The following is an 18,339-nucleotide window of genomic DNA, read 5'->3' on the forward strand; positions in this document are numbered from 1 at the left end:
CATTGTGTCTGACTCTTATTGATAATACACAAACATCTCACTTTTCATTTCATTTTTTTATTTTATTTTTTTAAAGATCCCTGACATTTTAGGTCAATTAGTTTTTTTTTTCTTATTATAGAAACAGCTAAAAAAATTGGCCATAATGTGTTACATATATTACAATTACAGCAGGATGGCTGGTTTTCAGGTAAATGAAGACTTACAGGTAAATGCAACTTGTGTAGATCTCTAAATCCCTCAGATGTATAGCTCTTTCTAGTGACGCTGTGCATCAAGGCTTTGAAGCATGTTTTAAAAAACGAAACATCTCGCAGTCAATTGGTGTACTGGAGCTCGATTCGTTTTTGCCAACATCACGTGATCCGTAACATGCAAAACTTCATTTTCGCATATGACTGCTTTAAATTTTGATTCAAAGATTTAAACACCCTTATGGATTAGTAAAGTGTATAGCGAGAGATTAGGCGGCGATTACATGCATGTCTACTGTTTTAAAGCACTGCACCGGTCTCGCACACCAGTAATTAAACAAAAATGCAAAAATAATAGTAAAATGTTTTCGAAACATACTAAAGTACATTAGTGTATTATTTACAACTAATCTTAAAGAAGGCCTCTGCATATTGAAGTGTAGTGTGTAATGGAGGACAACTGGTGCGAGGCCCTGAAAGCCACACTCCCATAGCCTCTTCATTAGAGCATTTATCTCGCATGCAAGAATCACCCGTTTGATTCCCGCTTGGAACGAGGCGGTGAGTAAAGGACCAGTTGAAATAAAGCTTTTGATTTTACTACAGTCGTCGGTGGTAAAATGTACCATAACCTACGTGTAATAAACTACAGTAATTGAGAATCGTTTATATTACTAATGTTGTATTTCATGTATGAACTGGTCAATTGTAAACATTTGACATTTTTGCAACACAGTGCTTTCCCACACTTTAACCAGCAGAGGTCCTCATTGAGCTCTGACTTGGAAAGCTTCGAGTAATGAACCTTTTTCCGACACAATTGATGACATATCATTTCACCATCACTATCTAGTCTGTGCTACTAATTTTTTTTTCATAAAGTGTTTAAAACGTGCATTCTTGGGGCAGGACTGCGCTAACAGCTGAACAGGCCACATCTACAGAATTACACACATAAGGGCGTACTCACACTATGTACAGTTGCCTTGAACCGAGCCGAAGCACGCTCGTCCCGTCTCCCCACACTTACATTGCATTTGCACCCAAGCATGCTTGCCAGCCATCGATGTGCTGTTTAATAAGAAGCACTTTCGCTCAGCACAGTGGAGATTTTAGTTATATCGTTTTCAAGAGTTCACACTTAGCTGATGATCAATAAAGCATATTTGGCATGCTGTCCCGGGAGAGAACCCTGAGCTCGTAATATCCTCGAGCCCGGGGCTCCCTCCTGTTAGAAGGGCGAGAGGGGAGTTCGAGGTCAGGTAGGTCTCGAGAACTCCCCTGCTCGTCACCGTGAGAAGTGTAAACTAAGGTTGTATTTTTAGTTGATTGGCTATGGTTTATGTTTTTGGACGGTGGGAGGAAACCGGGGAACCCGGGGAAAACCCACGCGAACACGGGGAGAACATGCAAACTCCGCACAGAAACACCGACCGGCCCGAAAGGTTGGACCGGCGGTGTTCTTGCTGTGAGGCAACAGTGCTAGCCACTTGGCCACCGTGTCGCCCGATCAGAAAAAGGAGGAGGATGAAGGGGGGGAGCTTCAAGACAAAGATAACTGGAGTGAAAAACTCAGGTTATTTATAATGCTTCCATAATCATCTAATAGGGCTGATTACGGAGCTAATAAGGAGCCAGCCGTGTTGATTATAAGCACGTGATCCTCTCAAAATTAGTTTATGAATAAACCGCACTAAGTTGTTTGGGATGCAGTGACACGCAGTCAAATATTTTATCGAACAGATCAGCCAATTTTGACATTCATAAACATTCAAAGTCCTCGGGACTAAGGAATTAAGAGGTTTGCTGAAGGTGCAGCTGTCGTGCAGTGTGGGGTTTGAGTCTTTAATAATCTACGACAGTTTGAATTCATTGAACAGTAGGAATGATTAATAAATCCATATAAAACAGTCCCTCAAATGTCACGTCTCATCTTCAGTTTCAAGCTCAAGTGAACCGCGCTCTGGCACACCTTTTCCAACCAGGCCAGGCCAGCCAACTGAACTGAGCCCGATTTAAAGCACTCGCACTTCTCAAACAATCCAGGAAACAGGCCTGGGCACAGTTTGGATAGCATAGTGTGAGTGCATTTTGATAAGTTTATGTAAATGTTTAAATTTTGTATGGGTGTATTAAATCCTTCAAAATGTTTTCATTTAAGTAGCGTTTAAGGTTTGAAAGGTGCTTTGCTGCCTTCATATTTTTTATTAAATAAGTAACAATGATTAAATATTTAAATAATATCTTAAAGACAGTAAATGATTGTTGGTCTTGCTAATGAGCAATCAAAAATTATTCCTTCAAATAGTATACAAAACCATAGAACAGCGTTTCTCAACTATTGGAACACCAGCACTGCATGTTTTGGATGTCTCCTTTGTCACACCCATTACAGGTCTTTCAGTCTCTGCTAATAATCTGGATCAGGTGTGTTTGGTTAATGAGACATGAAAAATGCAGAGCTGGTGGTCCTCCAAGAATGTGGTTGAGAAACACTGCTCTAAAATACTACAACAAACCTAATACGTTAATGTAATTCGTCCAAAGTTGTAAAGAAAATTTAGATTTTAGAAAAAGTGTAAGAACCCTGGATGAAACTACTGTGAAATGACTTGCCTAGTACCAGTTAAGTGAAACACACTCATTTTGAAACTCATGGTGACGGCTATTAATATCAGGCAATGCAATTTTTGTCCAGGAGACTACTATAATAAACAGATAAACCTGATTGATCATCGCATTTGCCCTCAGCACAATGCAGGATATAAAAATTTGTTTCCATTGCAGGTTTATTACATTTTCTTTTTACAAATTGTTGGAAAAAAATCTCTCATGTAAGTGTAAAAACCATATATCAAAAGCTTAAGTGAAAATAACACGTTTCCCTTTGGGGTACTTTTCATTTGCAATTTCAATGAATGCAATTTTAACGGTAATGGAAAAGTGTCCAGTGATCCGCATACAGACGACAATACAGACTGTCAAAAATGACCTCACACAAAGATATTTTTGCAGTCTTTATTGACATCTGATAAATACCACACATCTAGACTCCTCTGGGTGTTTTAAAGTTCATTCCAACAGTTGGCTGCGTGACCTGCAGGCTGGAGATGTTGCCAAAGTCCTGCAGCAAAACAAACAAAAAGGTAAATCCACAAAGTCTGTATAAGAACACTGGAACATCAAGCTTTTCTGACACGTTCATCTTCTATTCAGAACATTTGACAGTGGTCATCACCATTCATACAAAACACTGGTAACTATGGCTGTTCACTGTTGTTAAATGTAGGACATGTAGTATGGCAATTTCATATTTGCAGCTTAAGATCAACTTACAAAACTCTTGAGCATCTCCTTGGTGTCTGGATCAACCTCGATGATCTCCTGATCCAAAGCAGAGACCTGACAACAACATGAAGTACATCTAATAAACAACTCCATACTAGTGATATCTGAAATACAAGTATAAAGCACACTGGTTTTGACACTGGTACTAACAGATGTATTGTTTGCACTACACAGGAAAAGATTGTCACCTGCTGTGATAGAGGTTAATACTGTAATTGCTTTAAATCGCTTCATACTGTCACTGTGTTAGGTCTTGCACACACAAAAACACCAGAAGGCAAACAGGGCAATTTTGCATCATGTATTGTTTTAAAAGGATATGGTTTATGATTTCCATGAATATTAGCATGACTGTAAATGTAACGTTCACAGAACCGTTTTTAAAAATTTAAACCTAATATTTTTGTTAATATATTTTTAAAGCAAACTATGGAGCTCCTAAAGTGACATTGGCAAAAATAAAAAGGCTGTCATGTTTTTTTCATGCATATGAGAAGCTACAGTTCCCAGTTGTGGCATTCTCTAAATAAAAACATAAAAAATAAATCTATTTAGTTCTGCTTTATACATGAAACTACTATGAAGTAAGGTGGCGCACATCTGTTCCAATCAATAAGCAGCGCGGAGCATTGGGAAGAATCTAACAAAGGGCCTGAGAATGCTTGTAGCAAACTTGTGTGTGTTGTGTCAAAGAAGCACCCATTCATTTGTGCTGCGTTTTATTTTCATTGCTTTATATTCATTTATTCTTCATTGAATTATTTTATTTAATCATAAGATTAGTCATTTATATAATCATCATTGGGGCGACGCAGTGGCGCAGTAGGTAGTGCTGTCACCTCACAGCAAGAAGGTCGCTGGTTCGATCCTCGGCTAAGTTGGCACTTCTGTGTGGAGTTTGCATGTTCTCCCTGCGTTGGCGTGGGTTTCCTCTGGGTGCTCCGGTTTCCCCACAGTCCAAAGACATGCAGTACAGGTGAATTGGGTAGGCTAAATTGTCCGTAGTGTATGAGTGTGTGTGTGTGGATGTTTCCCGGAGATTGGTTGCAGCTGGAAGGGCATCCACTGCGTAAAAATGTCCTGGATAAGTTGGCGGTTTATTCCGCTGTGGCGACCCCGGATTAATAAAGGGACTAAGCCGACAAGAAAATGAAAAAAAGAATAATTATTTTATAGATCATTAGTTAATGATTTGATTATTTGTGACTTTATTATGTTTTATATTTTATTATTACTAGTTTCCTATGATTATTGCTTTATTATTATTTCCTTTTACCATATTGTTTTATTCTTATGTGTAGATTCAAGCAACATTTATTTTCATGAGTACGAGATAAGAGAATGTCTTTTCAATGTCTGTATTGTCACAGGACAATGTTGTGAAGCAGAAATTTTCCATTGCTGTTGCTTGTGATGTAACAACACTTGAAGGATTTATCATAGTGATGTAGCATTCAAACATAAGCAACTAACATTATTCAATAAACCCTGCTGTTTTATTATCATCACTTCATCTACTGCTTCTGCTCGTCTCTGAGTTCCTGCCACAGTCAACTCCTATACTGATAGTACCAATACTGCTTAACAGGTTTGGGTATTGGAAACTCTGCTGACATGTTGTCCAGATACCTGGAGAAACTGACATTTCCTGACATGATCTGGCATCTATTTATCTGGATCTATTTATCTGGCGTGATCTAACAATTGTTAACAACAATGAACAACAATACCATCATTATGAGACCTTATTTGATTGGTTACAAAGCAATATGGGCTAGGTTTCATTTTCATTCTGCTCATTTAAACTTTGATGTTTAATGCAATTTTGCCATTGCAAATACTTTTCTTGTACTTATGCTTTTTAATTTGCAAATGTCACTTTTGGGGCTCCGTACATAACATCATATGGGCTACTAACGTCTAATTAACTGAAGGCTAAATGCAAAGAAAAAGATGATAACAATGTGTTAAACTCTAAATAACCCTTAAATCTACATACGTGTTGATGTTGGTGCAGTACACAGTAAACATCACTGACCTCCGGGACGTAGTTGTCCCGTCTCTCTCTCTCCTCCTCCTGCAGTTTGATGGAGATGCCTCTAACTGGACCCCTCTGAATGCGCTTCATCAGATGGGTAACATACCTGCAGATACACCAAACATTGACACATGCCTCAAGTCTCTGCAATGCATTTGCCCTGACAATTCTCTTACTGGCCTCAACAGATGAAAAGTGATTTCAGCTAGGTTTCTATTGAAAATTGCAAGCTTAGTGGCAGAGTTCAGACTGCATGATTTTAAAAGCAGTGTGAAAACATCCATGGCACGACTACATGACTATCTGGGGTAGCGTTTTGGGTATGCTGTAGGATGTATAGGCAACAATGAGTTTCACTGCATGACTTAATTGGAAAATCTCCAGCAAGGTCGTCTCAATCCACAAACTATGTTTCACAACCAAACATACGCCCGAAGACATGGAAACAATGCAAGGTCACATAGTATCGGCTTCATCTTTTGTTATTAACCACATAATGAGAAAGAAGCCTTTAAAGGGGTTGAAAATGTACTTATTTTGCTCACCTGGGGATTAAAGGGAATAAGCAATTTCTCTTAAACTTTTTTTGACCCGGTTGTGGCATTGTTCAGCTAACATATGAAAGGGAAATGGAGTGTTTTTCCTCCATTTCTTGGGTCCAGATAGACCAAAAAGCACTTTTAATTCCTTCCCCAACCTCCCGCTGACCTGCAGACAGCCACACTAATGTATGCTGCTCTCTGATTGGCTGTAGGCGATCACCCATGTCATTTTCAGTCAGAACACATTTCACACGGCATGATTTTGCTCCAGATATTTAGCAGCTATTAAATATCTGACGGGTATCGGCAATTTTCTTAGATCATGTTTTTGTTAGTTCACACTTTGTGATCAAGTGTGACGAGCACCGATTTGCCTGTGATTTCAGGCATTTGTCAACGATTTCTCAAAACCGGTGCTAAAATCATGCAATCTGAACTTGTCATAAGGTGATACTAGCATCATGTAAAGAATGAAAATGAATGTTATTTAAAGATAAATAAAAACATGGGCAATGTTAGCAGTGCTCAAGTTTGAAAAGGTTCTTGAAGAGATTTTTTCCCCACATTTTACTATTATTGCACCCTCAATCTGTTCCAAACATTTCAGTTTCTTCCTGCTGTTAAACACCAGCAATGTTATTTTGAAGAAATCTGAAAACCTGTATCCGAAACCACATACTTCCAAATTATATAGTACGGTAAAAACAGTATGCGAGCCAGGCTATATCACAGTGTATTATGATTGTGCAATAGCCACATATACGACTATGAAGTAGAGCAGGATGTCATTCCTACCAACAAATGTGCGCTTCATGTCTAATACGAAAGTGAAAGCATGCTGAAATATTACTGAGTGCTGTTCATCCGTTAGGAAAATTGACCAAAGTTACCATCTGATAATTTTCCATATTTTAATCGGTCCCACTTTATATTAAGTGGTCTTAACTAATATGTACTTACACAGAAATTAATAGTTCGTACAATGTACATTGTGTAAATACATGTATTTGCTGTGTACTTATGCTTGATTAAATACATGTAATTACATCTGTAATTAACTTTTGTTATTACATTTGTAAATACACTGTTGACCATCCCTTACTTATTAACCTACCCTTAAACCTACCCATGCCACCAAACCTGTCCATAACCCAACCTCTATCCCAACTCAAACGCACCACAAGTGTTCTCAAATACATTATAAACACAGTAAGTACATTGTATTTATTTTTTGATGTAAGTACATAGTACTTAAGGACACAATATACAGTGGGACCTTTTAATCTTATAATATATCGTGTTGGACCTGTTGTAATGTTCATTTCTGCACTGACAGCTCAGAAAAAAATATCAACATTGATCTGCTTCATGATCTGGTGCAGACTCTGTTCATTTGTTATTTCTCTCTATAATTTAAGCCTATATTGCATAAATCTAGCCAACATTTCTTTAATAGATTGATTGATTAAATAGATAAATTCTTTTGAAACTGAAAAAAAAAAAAACTGAAATGAGGCTCTGTATAAGAGTCCGACCTCTCTGATTTATATTTGGTGACTATGTCAGCCGGTGTCAAAATTAAAGTGCACATTTTCACTTATAAAATATTCTATACACAACTGGTCGAAAGTTTGGGGTCAGTATGATTGTTAAATATTTTAAAATAAGCTTCTCCACCACACCAAAGCTGCATTTATTATATCATAAATACAGTACATATTGTTAAATTGTAAAATGTTATTGCACTATAAAATAACTGTTTAAATGTAGTTTATCATTTAATTCATTCCAGTTATTTTAAAGATGAATTTTCAGTTTCATTGACCCAGTCTTTAGTCACATGATCCTTTGAAAATCACTCTAATATTAATTATTGTTGTTATTAATATTATTGGTAATAGTAATAAAAGCAATAATGACTGGAGTAATCATTTTATTTTAAACTAAAGCAGTTATTTAAAAATTTTAATAAATATTTAACTGTTTTAACTTTTTTTTACATTTAACAAATGTCACCTTGATAAACGGAATAATTTTCCTTGAATATCAAATAAATGAATAGAACTGACCCCAAACTTTTGACCGGTAAATAAATAAATAAATAAATAAATATATATATATATATATATATATATATATATATATATATATATATATATATATATATATATATATATATATACACACACACACATTTATACTTTTAAACTCTTAAATATATATATTTATTATTAATTGTCAGTTGTATTTACAAAAAAAAATGTTAAGTTGAATAAAAAGGGTAGGTACTACAATTATATTTGGCTTTTGACACATTATTTAAAATACTGTATGCGCATAAAAAAATTGCTATTAACTTTTATTAACTTTTTTTGGTGGGGCCTGATAACATTTTGGCAGGGCAAGTTACAATCTGAACCACTGGCCTAGTAGAAAAAGATTCTAAGCGTGGAACCCTGGAATGGCTTTCACTCACCCTGCGATTTTGTTTCTCAGCGGTTTGCTGGGGATGATGGCGATCTCCTCACACACCCGCTTGTTAATGTGGAAGTCATTGCCCAGCCGGGTATAGTATTTCTCAATGACCACACGAGCCGCTTTCTTCACCGTCTTGGTCCTCACGCGTCCCTGTCAGCCGCAAACACACTACAGTCACTCTGGATATCAGGACATTTCTGTACTTTTTTTTTTTAATTTACTAACGGTAACATGTTATTAATCAGACACGAACGCCTTAGTAAGGTAGCCCTGAGAGGAAGTGTGCGCTACTGATGACTCAAGCTGTTGTTTTAAGACAAGTTTTTTGGGGTTTAAACGTTTCACATGTTAAAAGAGTCACTCGTAGCACTTGAATACGCGAATAATTCAACTTAATATTGTCTAACGTTACATTTCTCAGACTTTAACATCTGAAGCTGCTTCTGTTGTAGACCGGAAGACAACCCGAAGCTGTTTTTAACATCCTACATAACATCTCCTGCCAAACGTTAAAATACTTTGTATACGTGGATCTTGAGAGTCTTGACAAAACATTCTGGTCATTTATAAAAACGTGAAGAGTTGATGAAGTACAAGATTTGAAAGGATTGACAGGGATTCACGGTACACACCATTTTGACTTGGTTTAGAGGAAAAAGGGTTTAAAACAGTACGGGGCGGAAGTTTATAGAGCTCTTTCGGAAGTGACATAAAAGTCCGTAGACGAGCTCCATCACCTGCTTCAAATCAACGGGAAAAAAGAAAGAAAAAGCGTAGTTTTGTTAACAGACTTCGCTAAATACATGCTTCTTACACCACTTATCAATTCAATTTGAAGCACATTTTAAGCTTCCAGCACTTCACAACTTTGGAGAACTGTATATGGACAATTCTTCAACTACGGGCACTTTTAGCTTTGTGTTAAGTAAAAAAAAAAAACTTGTTCAAAATTAATGTATCATATCCTCATAAGTTTAAACAGTTTGTCTAGTTTTAAGATCTGTTAGAGGACAAACTTAGATAAGAAGAGAAATTGTTCATATTTAACATTTTTTCCATCGTGAACTGAAGATATGTCAATTCCACCACATCGCAATATTTCAAGATTAGATCATTTATAGCAGTCAAACACTGTCTAAGATCATTTTTGTATCTAGTTTAACCAGTCTTTCCACAATGTTTATAATAATTATACATTTGTCAATTAAATAAATTAGTTGTATGCTAAACTGGACTCCTGTCACACTCTAAAATTGAATACTAATTTGGTTAAGAGTTTATTAGAAAATAAATAAACTGAATTTGTATATTAAATAGAGCATGAACTCATACATTGTGAATACACTTTTAATGTGTGATGAGAACTTTTATAAATAGTTTTTATAAATGTGTGTGGTGATGGAAATGACAGTGGTGGAAATGACATTTCAACAGTTTATTGTGAAAAAAATTTAAACTAGCTTCACCGATTAGCTTTGACTTGATATAGCCTTTCATGTATACAAAACAATCTTATTTACCTTCATTTTGTTTGGTTTTTAAAAACAACTTTGAAGGTACAACATGTTTGAAATGACGTAGAATAAATGTATTTTCTTATCAAGCAATATTTACCTTGATTTTTCTTCAAGTGTTGTAGATGAAAATTTAAATTCCCTCCATCTTGAACATGTGCTCAGATGACTATTGATTTTTATAAAAACCACCTAAATAATCGCACACAAACTTTTTAAAGCGACATTACAGTGTTGTGGTGGAAATGACACTGGTACTGTGAGACAGCTATGTTTTGTATAAAAAATAATATTGATAATAGTCTCACATTAATAACTATAAAATATTTAAATTATTTCACTAGTGCTTCATTAAGATACATTAGTGGATTCCAGATAAATAATATTTTAAAATGTTATTTTCATTGTTGAAGTTTAAAACTCTGGGTGTGCGACAAGGCAAAAACAGTGATTTTGAGACCTAAAAGGAGGTTGAATAATATAGAAAAATATATAATAGAAAGGTAGTGCATTTTTTAAAGTAGGTTTTATTGTTAGTTTGACAAATTTTATATATATATATATATATATATATATATATATATATATATATATATATATATATATATATATATATAAATTTGGATAAATGTCAAAGGACATAAAAGTGCCCAATGTTAAAGAGTTATATATATATATATATATAATTCTTTAACAACGTTTAAGAATATTTATTATATTATATAAACCTTTACACACTTGCAGGTAGAATAAGTGTTTTGAAATATGTTTTTGTCAATTTTTGCCATATTCTTTCATTGAATGGATGTGATTTTGCCATGTCCCACACTGCTCACTGCACTTCGGTGAGTCTAAAAAGTTGGTAAATTAGATCAAATTAAAAAGATTTTTAAATATTCTTATTGTCTTTACCAAGTTATTTAGTAAAATAAGTCATTTTGATCGTTTTTATTTTGTTTTCATATTATTATTAACCATTTTGCATGTGTCTTTGTGATTGCTGTCCACCCTCTCATGATGTGGTAAATGCCCTTTTAAGAAGCCCTCTGATGTACAGGGTAGGCCATTTGTATGGATACAACTTAATAAAATGGGAATGGTTGGTGAAATTAACGTCCTGTTTGATGGGTATTACCGTACCGTGAAATTCTGATACCGTTACATCCCTAATATTAGATGTTGTTTGCTTTGTCAACACACCAACGTCGAAATACTCATTTACCCTCTTTATTAACAATTTATTTAAATAATGAATATTATAATTATTTAATAATAAATGATGATATAAATGTATCATTATGAAAGCAACAACTACATTTTCATGCATTTTATCCAAAATCAAAGAACTTTTGAAAACACTATATTCAAATTCAAGCAATTTCAATGATTTTTATTACTGATATTTACCCTGTAAACAAAAGTTCACCATGTAGCCAAACTCGCGCTATATTATATAAAATGAGCCGAATATTTAACAGTCAGCTCATTTAAAAACACATTCTGCACACACACACACACACACACACGTTTACACTTTTATAGGGCATTATGCTCTAGATTTTTACAGTTTTTTTTCTCCATAACTGTTGATCTCCTGTCCATTTATAACACTGATTTGCCTTCCCTTTTACACATTACAACATTTTCATGTAATTTCAACAGCACAAAACCCCAAACTAATTTCATAGCATGTGCATGTTGATAATTTATAACTCATATCAGTAGCGAAACGCAGCCAAACTTCAAAAAGAGCTGCTTATAGTAAAACAAATTCAATTATCCCAAATTATTCCATGGCACAAACAACTGAATTTCATACACCATAAATAAAATAAATATGTAATCTGTAGTGTATAAATACACACTGCATGATCCTCTAAAAAAGACAAACACGCACTCGCCCAGAGTTTAAGAGACATTTTCTTTTATTTTACATAAAAAAGGGTGCAAACTTGAGTTTCCCTTTAAGAGTGGAGGGAATAAAAATTTAATTCGAAAGGTTATGTATGGAATTTTATATGACTCCTCAGGAAAATAGGCATTTTAAATAAGATTAAGATTAAGGCCTTAATCTTTCTCCAAATTAAAAACAAAATATATTTAGAGGTTGAGAGAGAGAGAGAGAGAGAGAGAGAGAGAGAGAAGAGAAAGAGAGAGAGAAACAAAATGGGTCCATCACAGTTGAAGCCCTTGACAAAGTAAAATCATCGAAGTACATTGAAGCAACATTCATTTTTCAACACAATAAATTCATAATACAATGAAATTTAAAGTATCTTTTTTTCTTGTAAGTATGACCAGAACAAGAGAATGACTCCTGCAGAACTGTACAATTTAGTTTTTAATAAGCCTGAAGTACTGAAACATCCTTACAGAAATGAACACTACAAAAAAACGTGAAAAAGAGAAATATTGCAGTGCTTTCCTACCAGACTCTTGTAATATAATCATTCCGAGGTCATTAAAAAAAAAAAGAGCAGTTTAACCAGATTGATCTGTTCATTAAAAAAGCAACACCAACAACAACAAAAAAAAAGTTCAACAAGTTCCCAAATTAACTCAAAAGTTGAGACAGGAATGATTACAATTGTTTTGAAAGATCGAGAGGGGAGGGGGGGGAGCTATGTAGCAGACACAATGGAAGGGTAATACAGTATACAGCGGCAAAATAGTGGACATTTACCTGCTGAACTCAAGCGTACAGAGGGGTCAGACTTGCAGTAGCATGTTTAAGGCATTATGCAGCCACAGAATAACAGTGTATCAACTTCATGCCCACAATGTTCTTCAGTGCCCCATTCACAAGTAGTTCCCATTGCTTTCGGAATCAAAAGCCATGCACATAAAATCTGCATTAATGTCACTAACTTCAATTTTAGTAGGAGAATAACTCTTATTTACCTCTTTGTATTTAAATCTGCAGCACAGTAAAGTGACCAGAACCATGATATATATATTCATATTAAATAAAAATAAAAAGCAAAGGCAATTCAAAAGGAATCGTAATGGTATGCAAACACCCTTCCGAATGACCCAGAATGCATCCCGAATGACTTCGACTTTGAGGAAACCAACTAGAAATGGAACCGTGGTATATTTAAACCTCATACTTGTACGGATATACCATCTTTATTAAAACAAAAATCGCAAATGGTACAATCCTTAAAAAAGCAAACAAAAATGGGGAACTTAAAGATGAAAGATGGTTTGACGTCATCACCTTGCAGTTGACAAGAGAGCCAGTAGTCATTACGATTGATCGCATTAACCAAGATTCCAGAAATAACGTCTGTTCTAGCCATCCCGAATCAAACCACTTCCAATAGCATATCGAGAATGATTTCAGTGTCTAATGTAGTGTCTTAAATGGACGAGTCTACCAGCAGATGGCGCCTTAATTTACGTCTGCTTGTAATCCCAAAGTACATCCGCACAGTCCATAGATCCAAAGCTAAACAATTTCACATTCCGCTTATATCCGAACAAACGGAAGAAAAAAAAAAAAAAGCAATTCCAAGTGGCTCCGTAACGAGCCAAGGGCTCCCACTTTGGAGTCAATATGAATTAAGGGGTTAAAGGAGTTATCCTGCAATTCTCCATAAAGCCAGACGCACCTGGCGATAGCAAGCAGTGCACATCCAGAAATACTAAATTGTCTTCCAACTCTAGCGAGGCACATAATACATATTGTTAAGAGAAGAACGTTAAATAAAAAAAGCCACCTCGACGCGCTTGCGAGAGGCGGAGTTCCACGAGTATCATTCAAGTACTTTTCACAGAATAATTTAGACCCAAAGTGACCTGCATCACAGTGGAAAAAGCAGAAGGAAAATCCATTAAATAGCCAACCATCATCACATTGGAAAGTTTCATATGCGTTGGTTGATTCTCCAATAACCGCTAACTGGAGATGCCGTATTTAAACGCAACACTCATCCCAATACAGCTCCACAAGGTGGATCCAAAACGGAATGGGTCAGTCAGAGCTTAACAAGTTACTATTTACACGTATAAACTAGTGGATGAGTTAAGAGGTGGAATCATGCTAACGAAGAATTTGTGCCCATTTGGTCCAACGCGGTCCACTGTCATTAAAGGAACATTCAAAGCACGTCATCCGAAAGCCCTCAAGAATGATTACCAAATGAAACCAAGGCATGGTCGATTCTTCAAACAGCCTCTGTTCCTTATGTAAGACGAGGTCAGCGGAATACAGTAACGTGCAGGCTGAAGTAAACAAGGGCCTAAACGAAACTTTAGTGCAGTCACACTCCTATGGCTTCTCTCTCAACGTTTTGTACGGTGATCAAAATAAAATTAAAATAGTTATATAATTTATCTTACATTAATTCACATTTACTATACATTAGAAAGAGCACACAAAAATAAAACACATGGATTTAATGCTGTGAACAGGTGAACGGTGAAACGCAAAAAGATGAGCAAGGCAACGTCACGACTTAGATTAGCGATTAAAGTAAAAAAAAAAAAAACGACGACGACAACAGAACTACATAACCGTTTCGCATATAACCCCATTATACGTAATTCCTGTCATTATAGATTGCGCTCGGGAAAGGACCGCCTCATCCATGCAAGAGATCAAAGGCTGCCCTGTCTCAGAATCGCTTATGGCCACAATAATAATAGTTATAATATTCCCATGAGCATTTACAAATGGCCCGTTTCAATAGGTCTGCCATCGTTTACACACGATTCATTTTGGGAACGAGATGGGTATCTATTCAGCATGAATATGAAGGCATGGGAGGAACTTCGTAATGTCCTATTGTGGAAGCCCACGCGGGTCGACTTCGCCGAGTAGTGTATTAAGGCATTAGATCGAGATGTTTCGCGGTGGCAGTCACTACCACAAGTCTGCATCCTCCCAAAATCCACGTTATCACACTGATTTCATCGAGAAAACAACAGCCGGCCGATTGTTACATCATCTGCGACACCTTTCGTGTTTATTTAGCACATACGTACTTTCGTCCTGAATATTTAGCAGGCATGAAAAGAAAAGCAACACCTATCAGGAACTGGTCGTGGGAATAATAAGTGACTATACGGACAGAAAGATACAAAAAGCGCAGAAGGAAAGTCGTACTGGCCACCTCAGCCAATAGAAAAGCAGCCAGCTGTACGTCAAAAGCGATACAATATATCGTAAGAGGAGAAGAAAGCAGCATGACTGGCTGGTGGGTTGTTAAGTGGGAGGAGTGCTTTAGAACAAGCAGCTTTAAATACTAGTCAGTGGAGCGTCGGCGGTGCGTGGCGAGTGCCGTCCACTGGAAACAGCTGCTTATGTCACACTGTCACACAAGTTCACGTTTAAAGGCCAGCTAGCGATCGGTACGACAGTTATTTGTGTTTGCGCTTTGCCCGTGTACGTTAAATCACTCCGATAGATACGACGAAGAAATCGGCTAGTCATATTCTAAGGCTTCCACCACATCCTGGCAGCGTGAGAACCAACAAATACACAAACAAACATTTTAAAAATAGGGGTAAAGTGAAATAAAAGAAAGTCAGCGTCTCGTTTCTTGCGGAAAAAAGGGGCCCACGAGGTGCTAGAGGAGAACAGGTCTGCAGTTCGAGCTCCGGCGTGGCTGAATTTGACTCTCTTCCTCCCACCATGTCACACAACTGGGTCTGTCGTGGAGGAAGAGGACACATTCATAGACTTCCTCCACTGCCGAAGGCGAGGTGAACGCAAGAAAAAAAAAGCAAAACAGCAAGTCAAGTGCGGTGCTGTTCCAGTGCTTGGAGATCCTAAGGTTTGGGAGTGAAGATCCGAGAGACAGTTCTAGGACGAGACCCGTCGCTGCCTAAATCAAGACGTGGAAGAAGAAACAAAAATAAAGAAACAAACAAAAGACAATCCCCACCGAGACAACAGTGCGCATGCCTCTCTTTCGTTTTCATACACTGCGCTCCCCCTACTGGTTTGGGGGACGCCTGCCGTCGTAGTCTTGTAAAATTTCTTTATTTGAACGCTCTAAAAACAACCAAAGGAAACGGACTGCGCTGAGTGGCCGGAGGTTCATTTGTGGCGTGGCGTGTTCTTCTTCCTCTTCCTCTTGAAGAAACAGCAGCACCTGAGGACAAGCACATGGGTAAACGTCAGTCATGTTTGGGCAGGCTGCTGATTGGCTGATTCTTCTCTAGCACCTACACATGCGCCGTCAGTATGTAGCTGCTTTAATTAATCCTAAACATCAAGCATATACAGTACTGTGTAAAGCAGAGGTGCTCAAAGTCGGTCCTGGAAGGCTGGTGTCCTCCAATGTTTAGCTCCAACCCCAATCAAACACACCTCGGCTAGCTAATCAAAATTACTAGCCCAGGGGTGCGCTAACTCGGTCTTGGAGGGCCAATGTCCTGCAGATTTTAGCTCCAACTTGACTCAACACATATTTACATTAGATGTCACCTGCCCTGTTGTTGTCTATTGGAAGGAATGCGTCAATAAAGCTGCCATTTTAGTGCAGGGTAGAGCTCCCTTGAAATGAATGCAGGACCAAGCTGCAATGGAGGACTGTGGCCATCCAGATCCAGAGATATACACATATAAACGTATATTTATGGTCGGGAGTTTTCCTGGTGGTCAGTACGCAAATATATATATATATATATATATATACTTAAATTATGAAAGTTATAATTTTACATCACATTTCTAAACTGATGGATCAGGGCATTGCTGACAAAGAGTGTGTGTTTGTGTGCATGTAAATGTATTATCCCCTCTCTTGTTTAACTTTGAACTAATCTGAAACCCTCTGCTGCTTTCACTTCTCATACTGATGGAGGGAGCGATTCGTTTGTGAATGAATCTCCGTTATGAACAAATCGTTCACTTAGCTGACAATAATACATGTTTCTGGCACCGCAGAATCTCGCTGTCATATTTCTTTTGCGTTGTTTGCTTATTTTATTTCATTGGTGCTACTATACCCCTATGGTGAATGTAAGTGTCTGTATTATCATCAATAACGTTATTTGTTGAGCACAAAAGCTCTGAACATATAAAAAGACAAAATCTTTTTCTATGAAATGTTCTTCCTTTGTGCTTTGTTTTCTTTCTTCGCTCGTTACTACACCCGTACACAGCGCTAACGTCCAGCATCTCCACATTGGCACACTGTCTTGACCAGTGCGGTTGAATGACATTTGTGCTGAGAGCACTGTACAAATGTGGCGGTGCTATTGACGCATGCTCAGGGTCCATATGCAATATTTAGTGTATATATATCTATAGACTCAATACACCTGCACGGATGTTTCTAGAGAGCCAAATAAGAGCTCGATTAGCTAGCCCAGATGTGTTTGATTAATTGGGGTTGGAACGAAACTTTGCAGGACTGAGTTAGCCCTTAGGTTTTCTAGAAACATCCTTGAAGGTGTGTTGAAGCAAGTTGGAGTTAAAATCTCAAGGAAACTGGTTCTCCAGGACTGAGTTTGGACACCCCTGGTGTTAAAAAAAAAAAAAAAAAAAAAAGGTTTAAAGTGGGTTGTTTTTCTGTAGCATGTCAGTTTGAAATATTAATTTACATTTCCAAACATTGTCTTTTGTCATTAAATGCAATTAAACAGTGAGATTATTGTCTGCACAAGGAGTCTACTGATGGGAGGTTTGGATCATTTTACTGACTCGAACCTTCGAGTCTCATTCAGCGAGGTAAATGAATCTTTTTTCCAGTCATTTTATTCTATTTAGACACTCCACCTTAGTCTGCCAACAGCCAGCGCACCACACAGAGATCTAATCTGTTCATCAACAAAATGAGATCTTTGGCAACATCTAGAAGATGCTTCAAAAAACCTACCTGCAAAGCTACCGGAAAAAGTATGGCGAGTGTTTTAAATGCAAAGTGTGGTCATACGAAATGTTGATAATGTTGATATGTTGATATAAGTTATTAAATACAATTTATTATGCACTATTTCTGAAAGAATCCTTATTTTACAGCACTTTTACAGCAAGTACCTAAAACTTTGAACAGCACTGTAGGTTTTTTGAAGCATCTTAGAGATTTGGCCTTCTTCTGGATTTAGTTTGTCTCCGTTTGTTCATGTCATTCCAGACAAACTGGAGGATAATCAGATCAGATCTCTGTTGGTTTAGTGATGGATCATTCTTGAACGATTGATTCATTTTGAACAAATCTTTTGTATCATTAGTGAACGACTCTTCTCAGGGAGTGATTGGCTGTTTCTCA

At 36.9% G+C, this 18,339-nt stretch overlaps 2 protein-coding genes across 5 annotated transcripts in view; both read right to left on the reverse strand.

Annotated features, from left to right (window-relative positions):
* Positions 1–3,198: 3,198 nt before the first annotated feature.
* On the reverse strand, positions 3,199–9,241 carry rps17 (ribosomal protein S17). The gene is made up of 5 exons (NM_200845.1): positions 9,233–9,241; positions 8,599–8,750; positions 5,581–5,686; positions 3,531–3,596; positions 3,199–3,318 (listed from the first exon to the last, which is right to left on the reverse strand). Exons 1-5 carry the CDS (start codon positions 9,233–9,235, stop codon positions 3,241–3,243), a joined length of 405 nt encoding a protein of 134 aa, NP_957139.1. The 5' UTR covers positions 9,236–9,241; the 3' UTR covers positions 3,199–3,240.
* Positions 9,242–12,021: 2,780 nt separating this feature from the next.
* The window catches only part of csnk1g1 (casein kinase 1, gamma 1), a 115,727-nt gene continuing 109,409 nt past the window's right edge, over positions 12,022–18,339 (reverse strand). For 3 of the 4 annotated variants that reach the window (XM_005166600.5, XM_005166599.5, XM_009303474.4), the window contains one exon: positions 12,022–16,215. In XM_005166600.5, the coding sequence (XP_005166657.2) occupies positions 16,161–16,215 (55 nt within the window). In that variant the 3' untranslated portion in view covers positions 12,022–16,160. 4 annotated transcript variants of the gene reach the window in all.

This window comes from Danio rerio, chromosome 7, assembly GCF_049306965.1.
Source record: "Danio rerio strain Tuebingen ecotype United States chromosome 7, GRCz12tu, whole genome shotgun sequence".
Classification (NCBI taxonomy): Eukaryota; Metazoa; Chordata; class Actinopteri; order Cypriniformes; family Danionidae; genus Danio; species Danio rerio.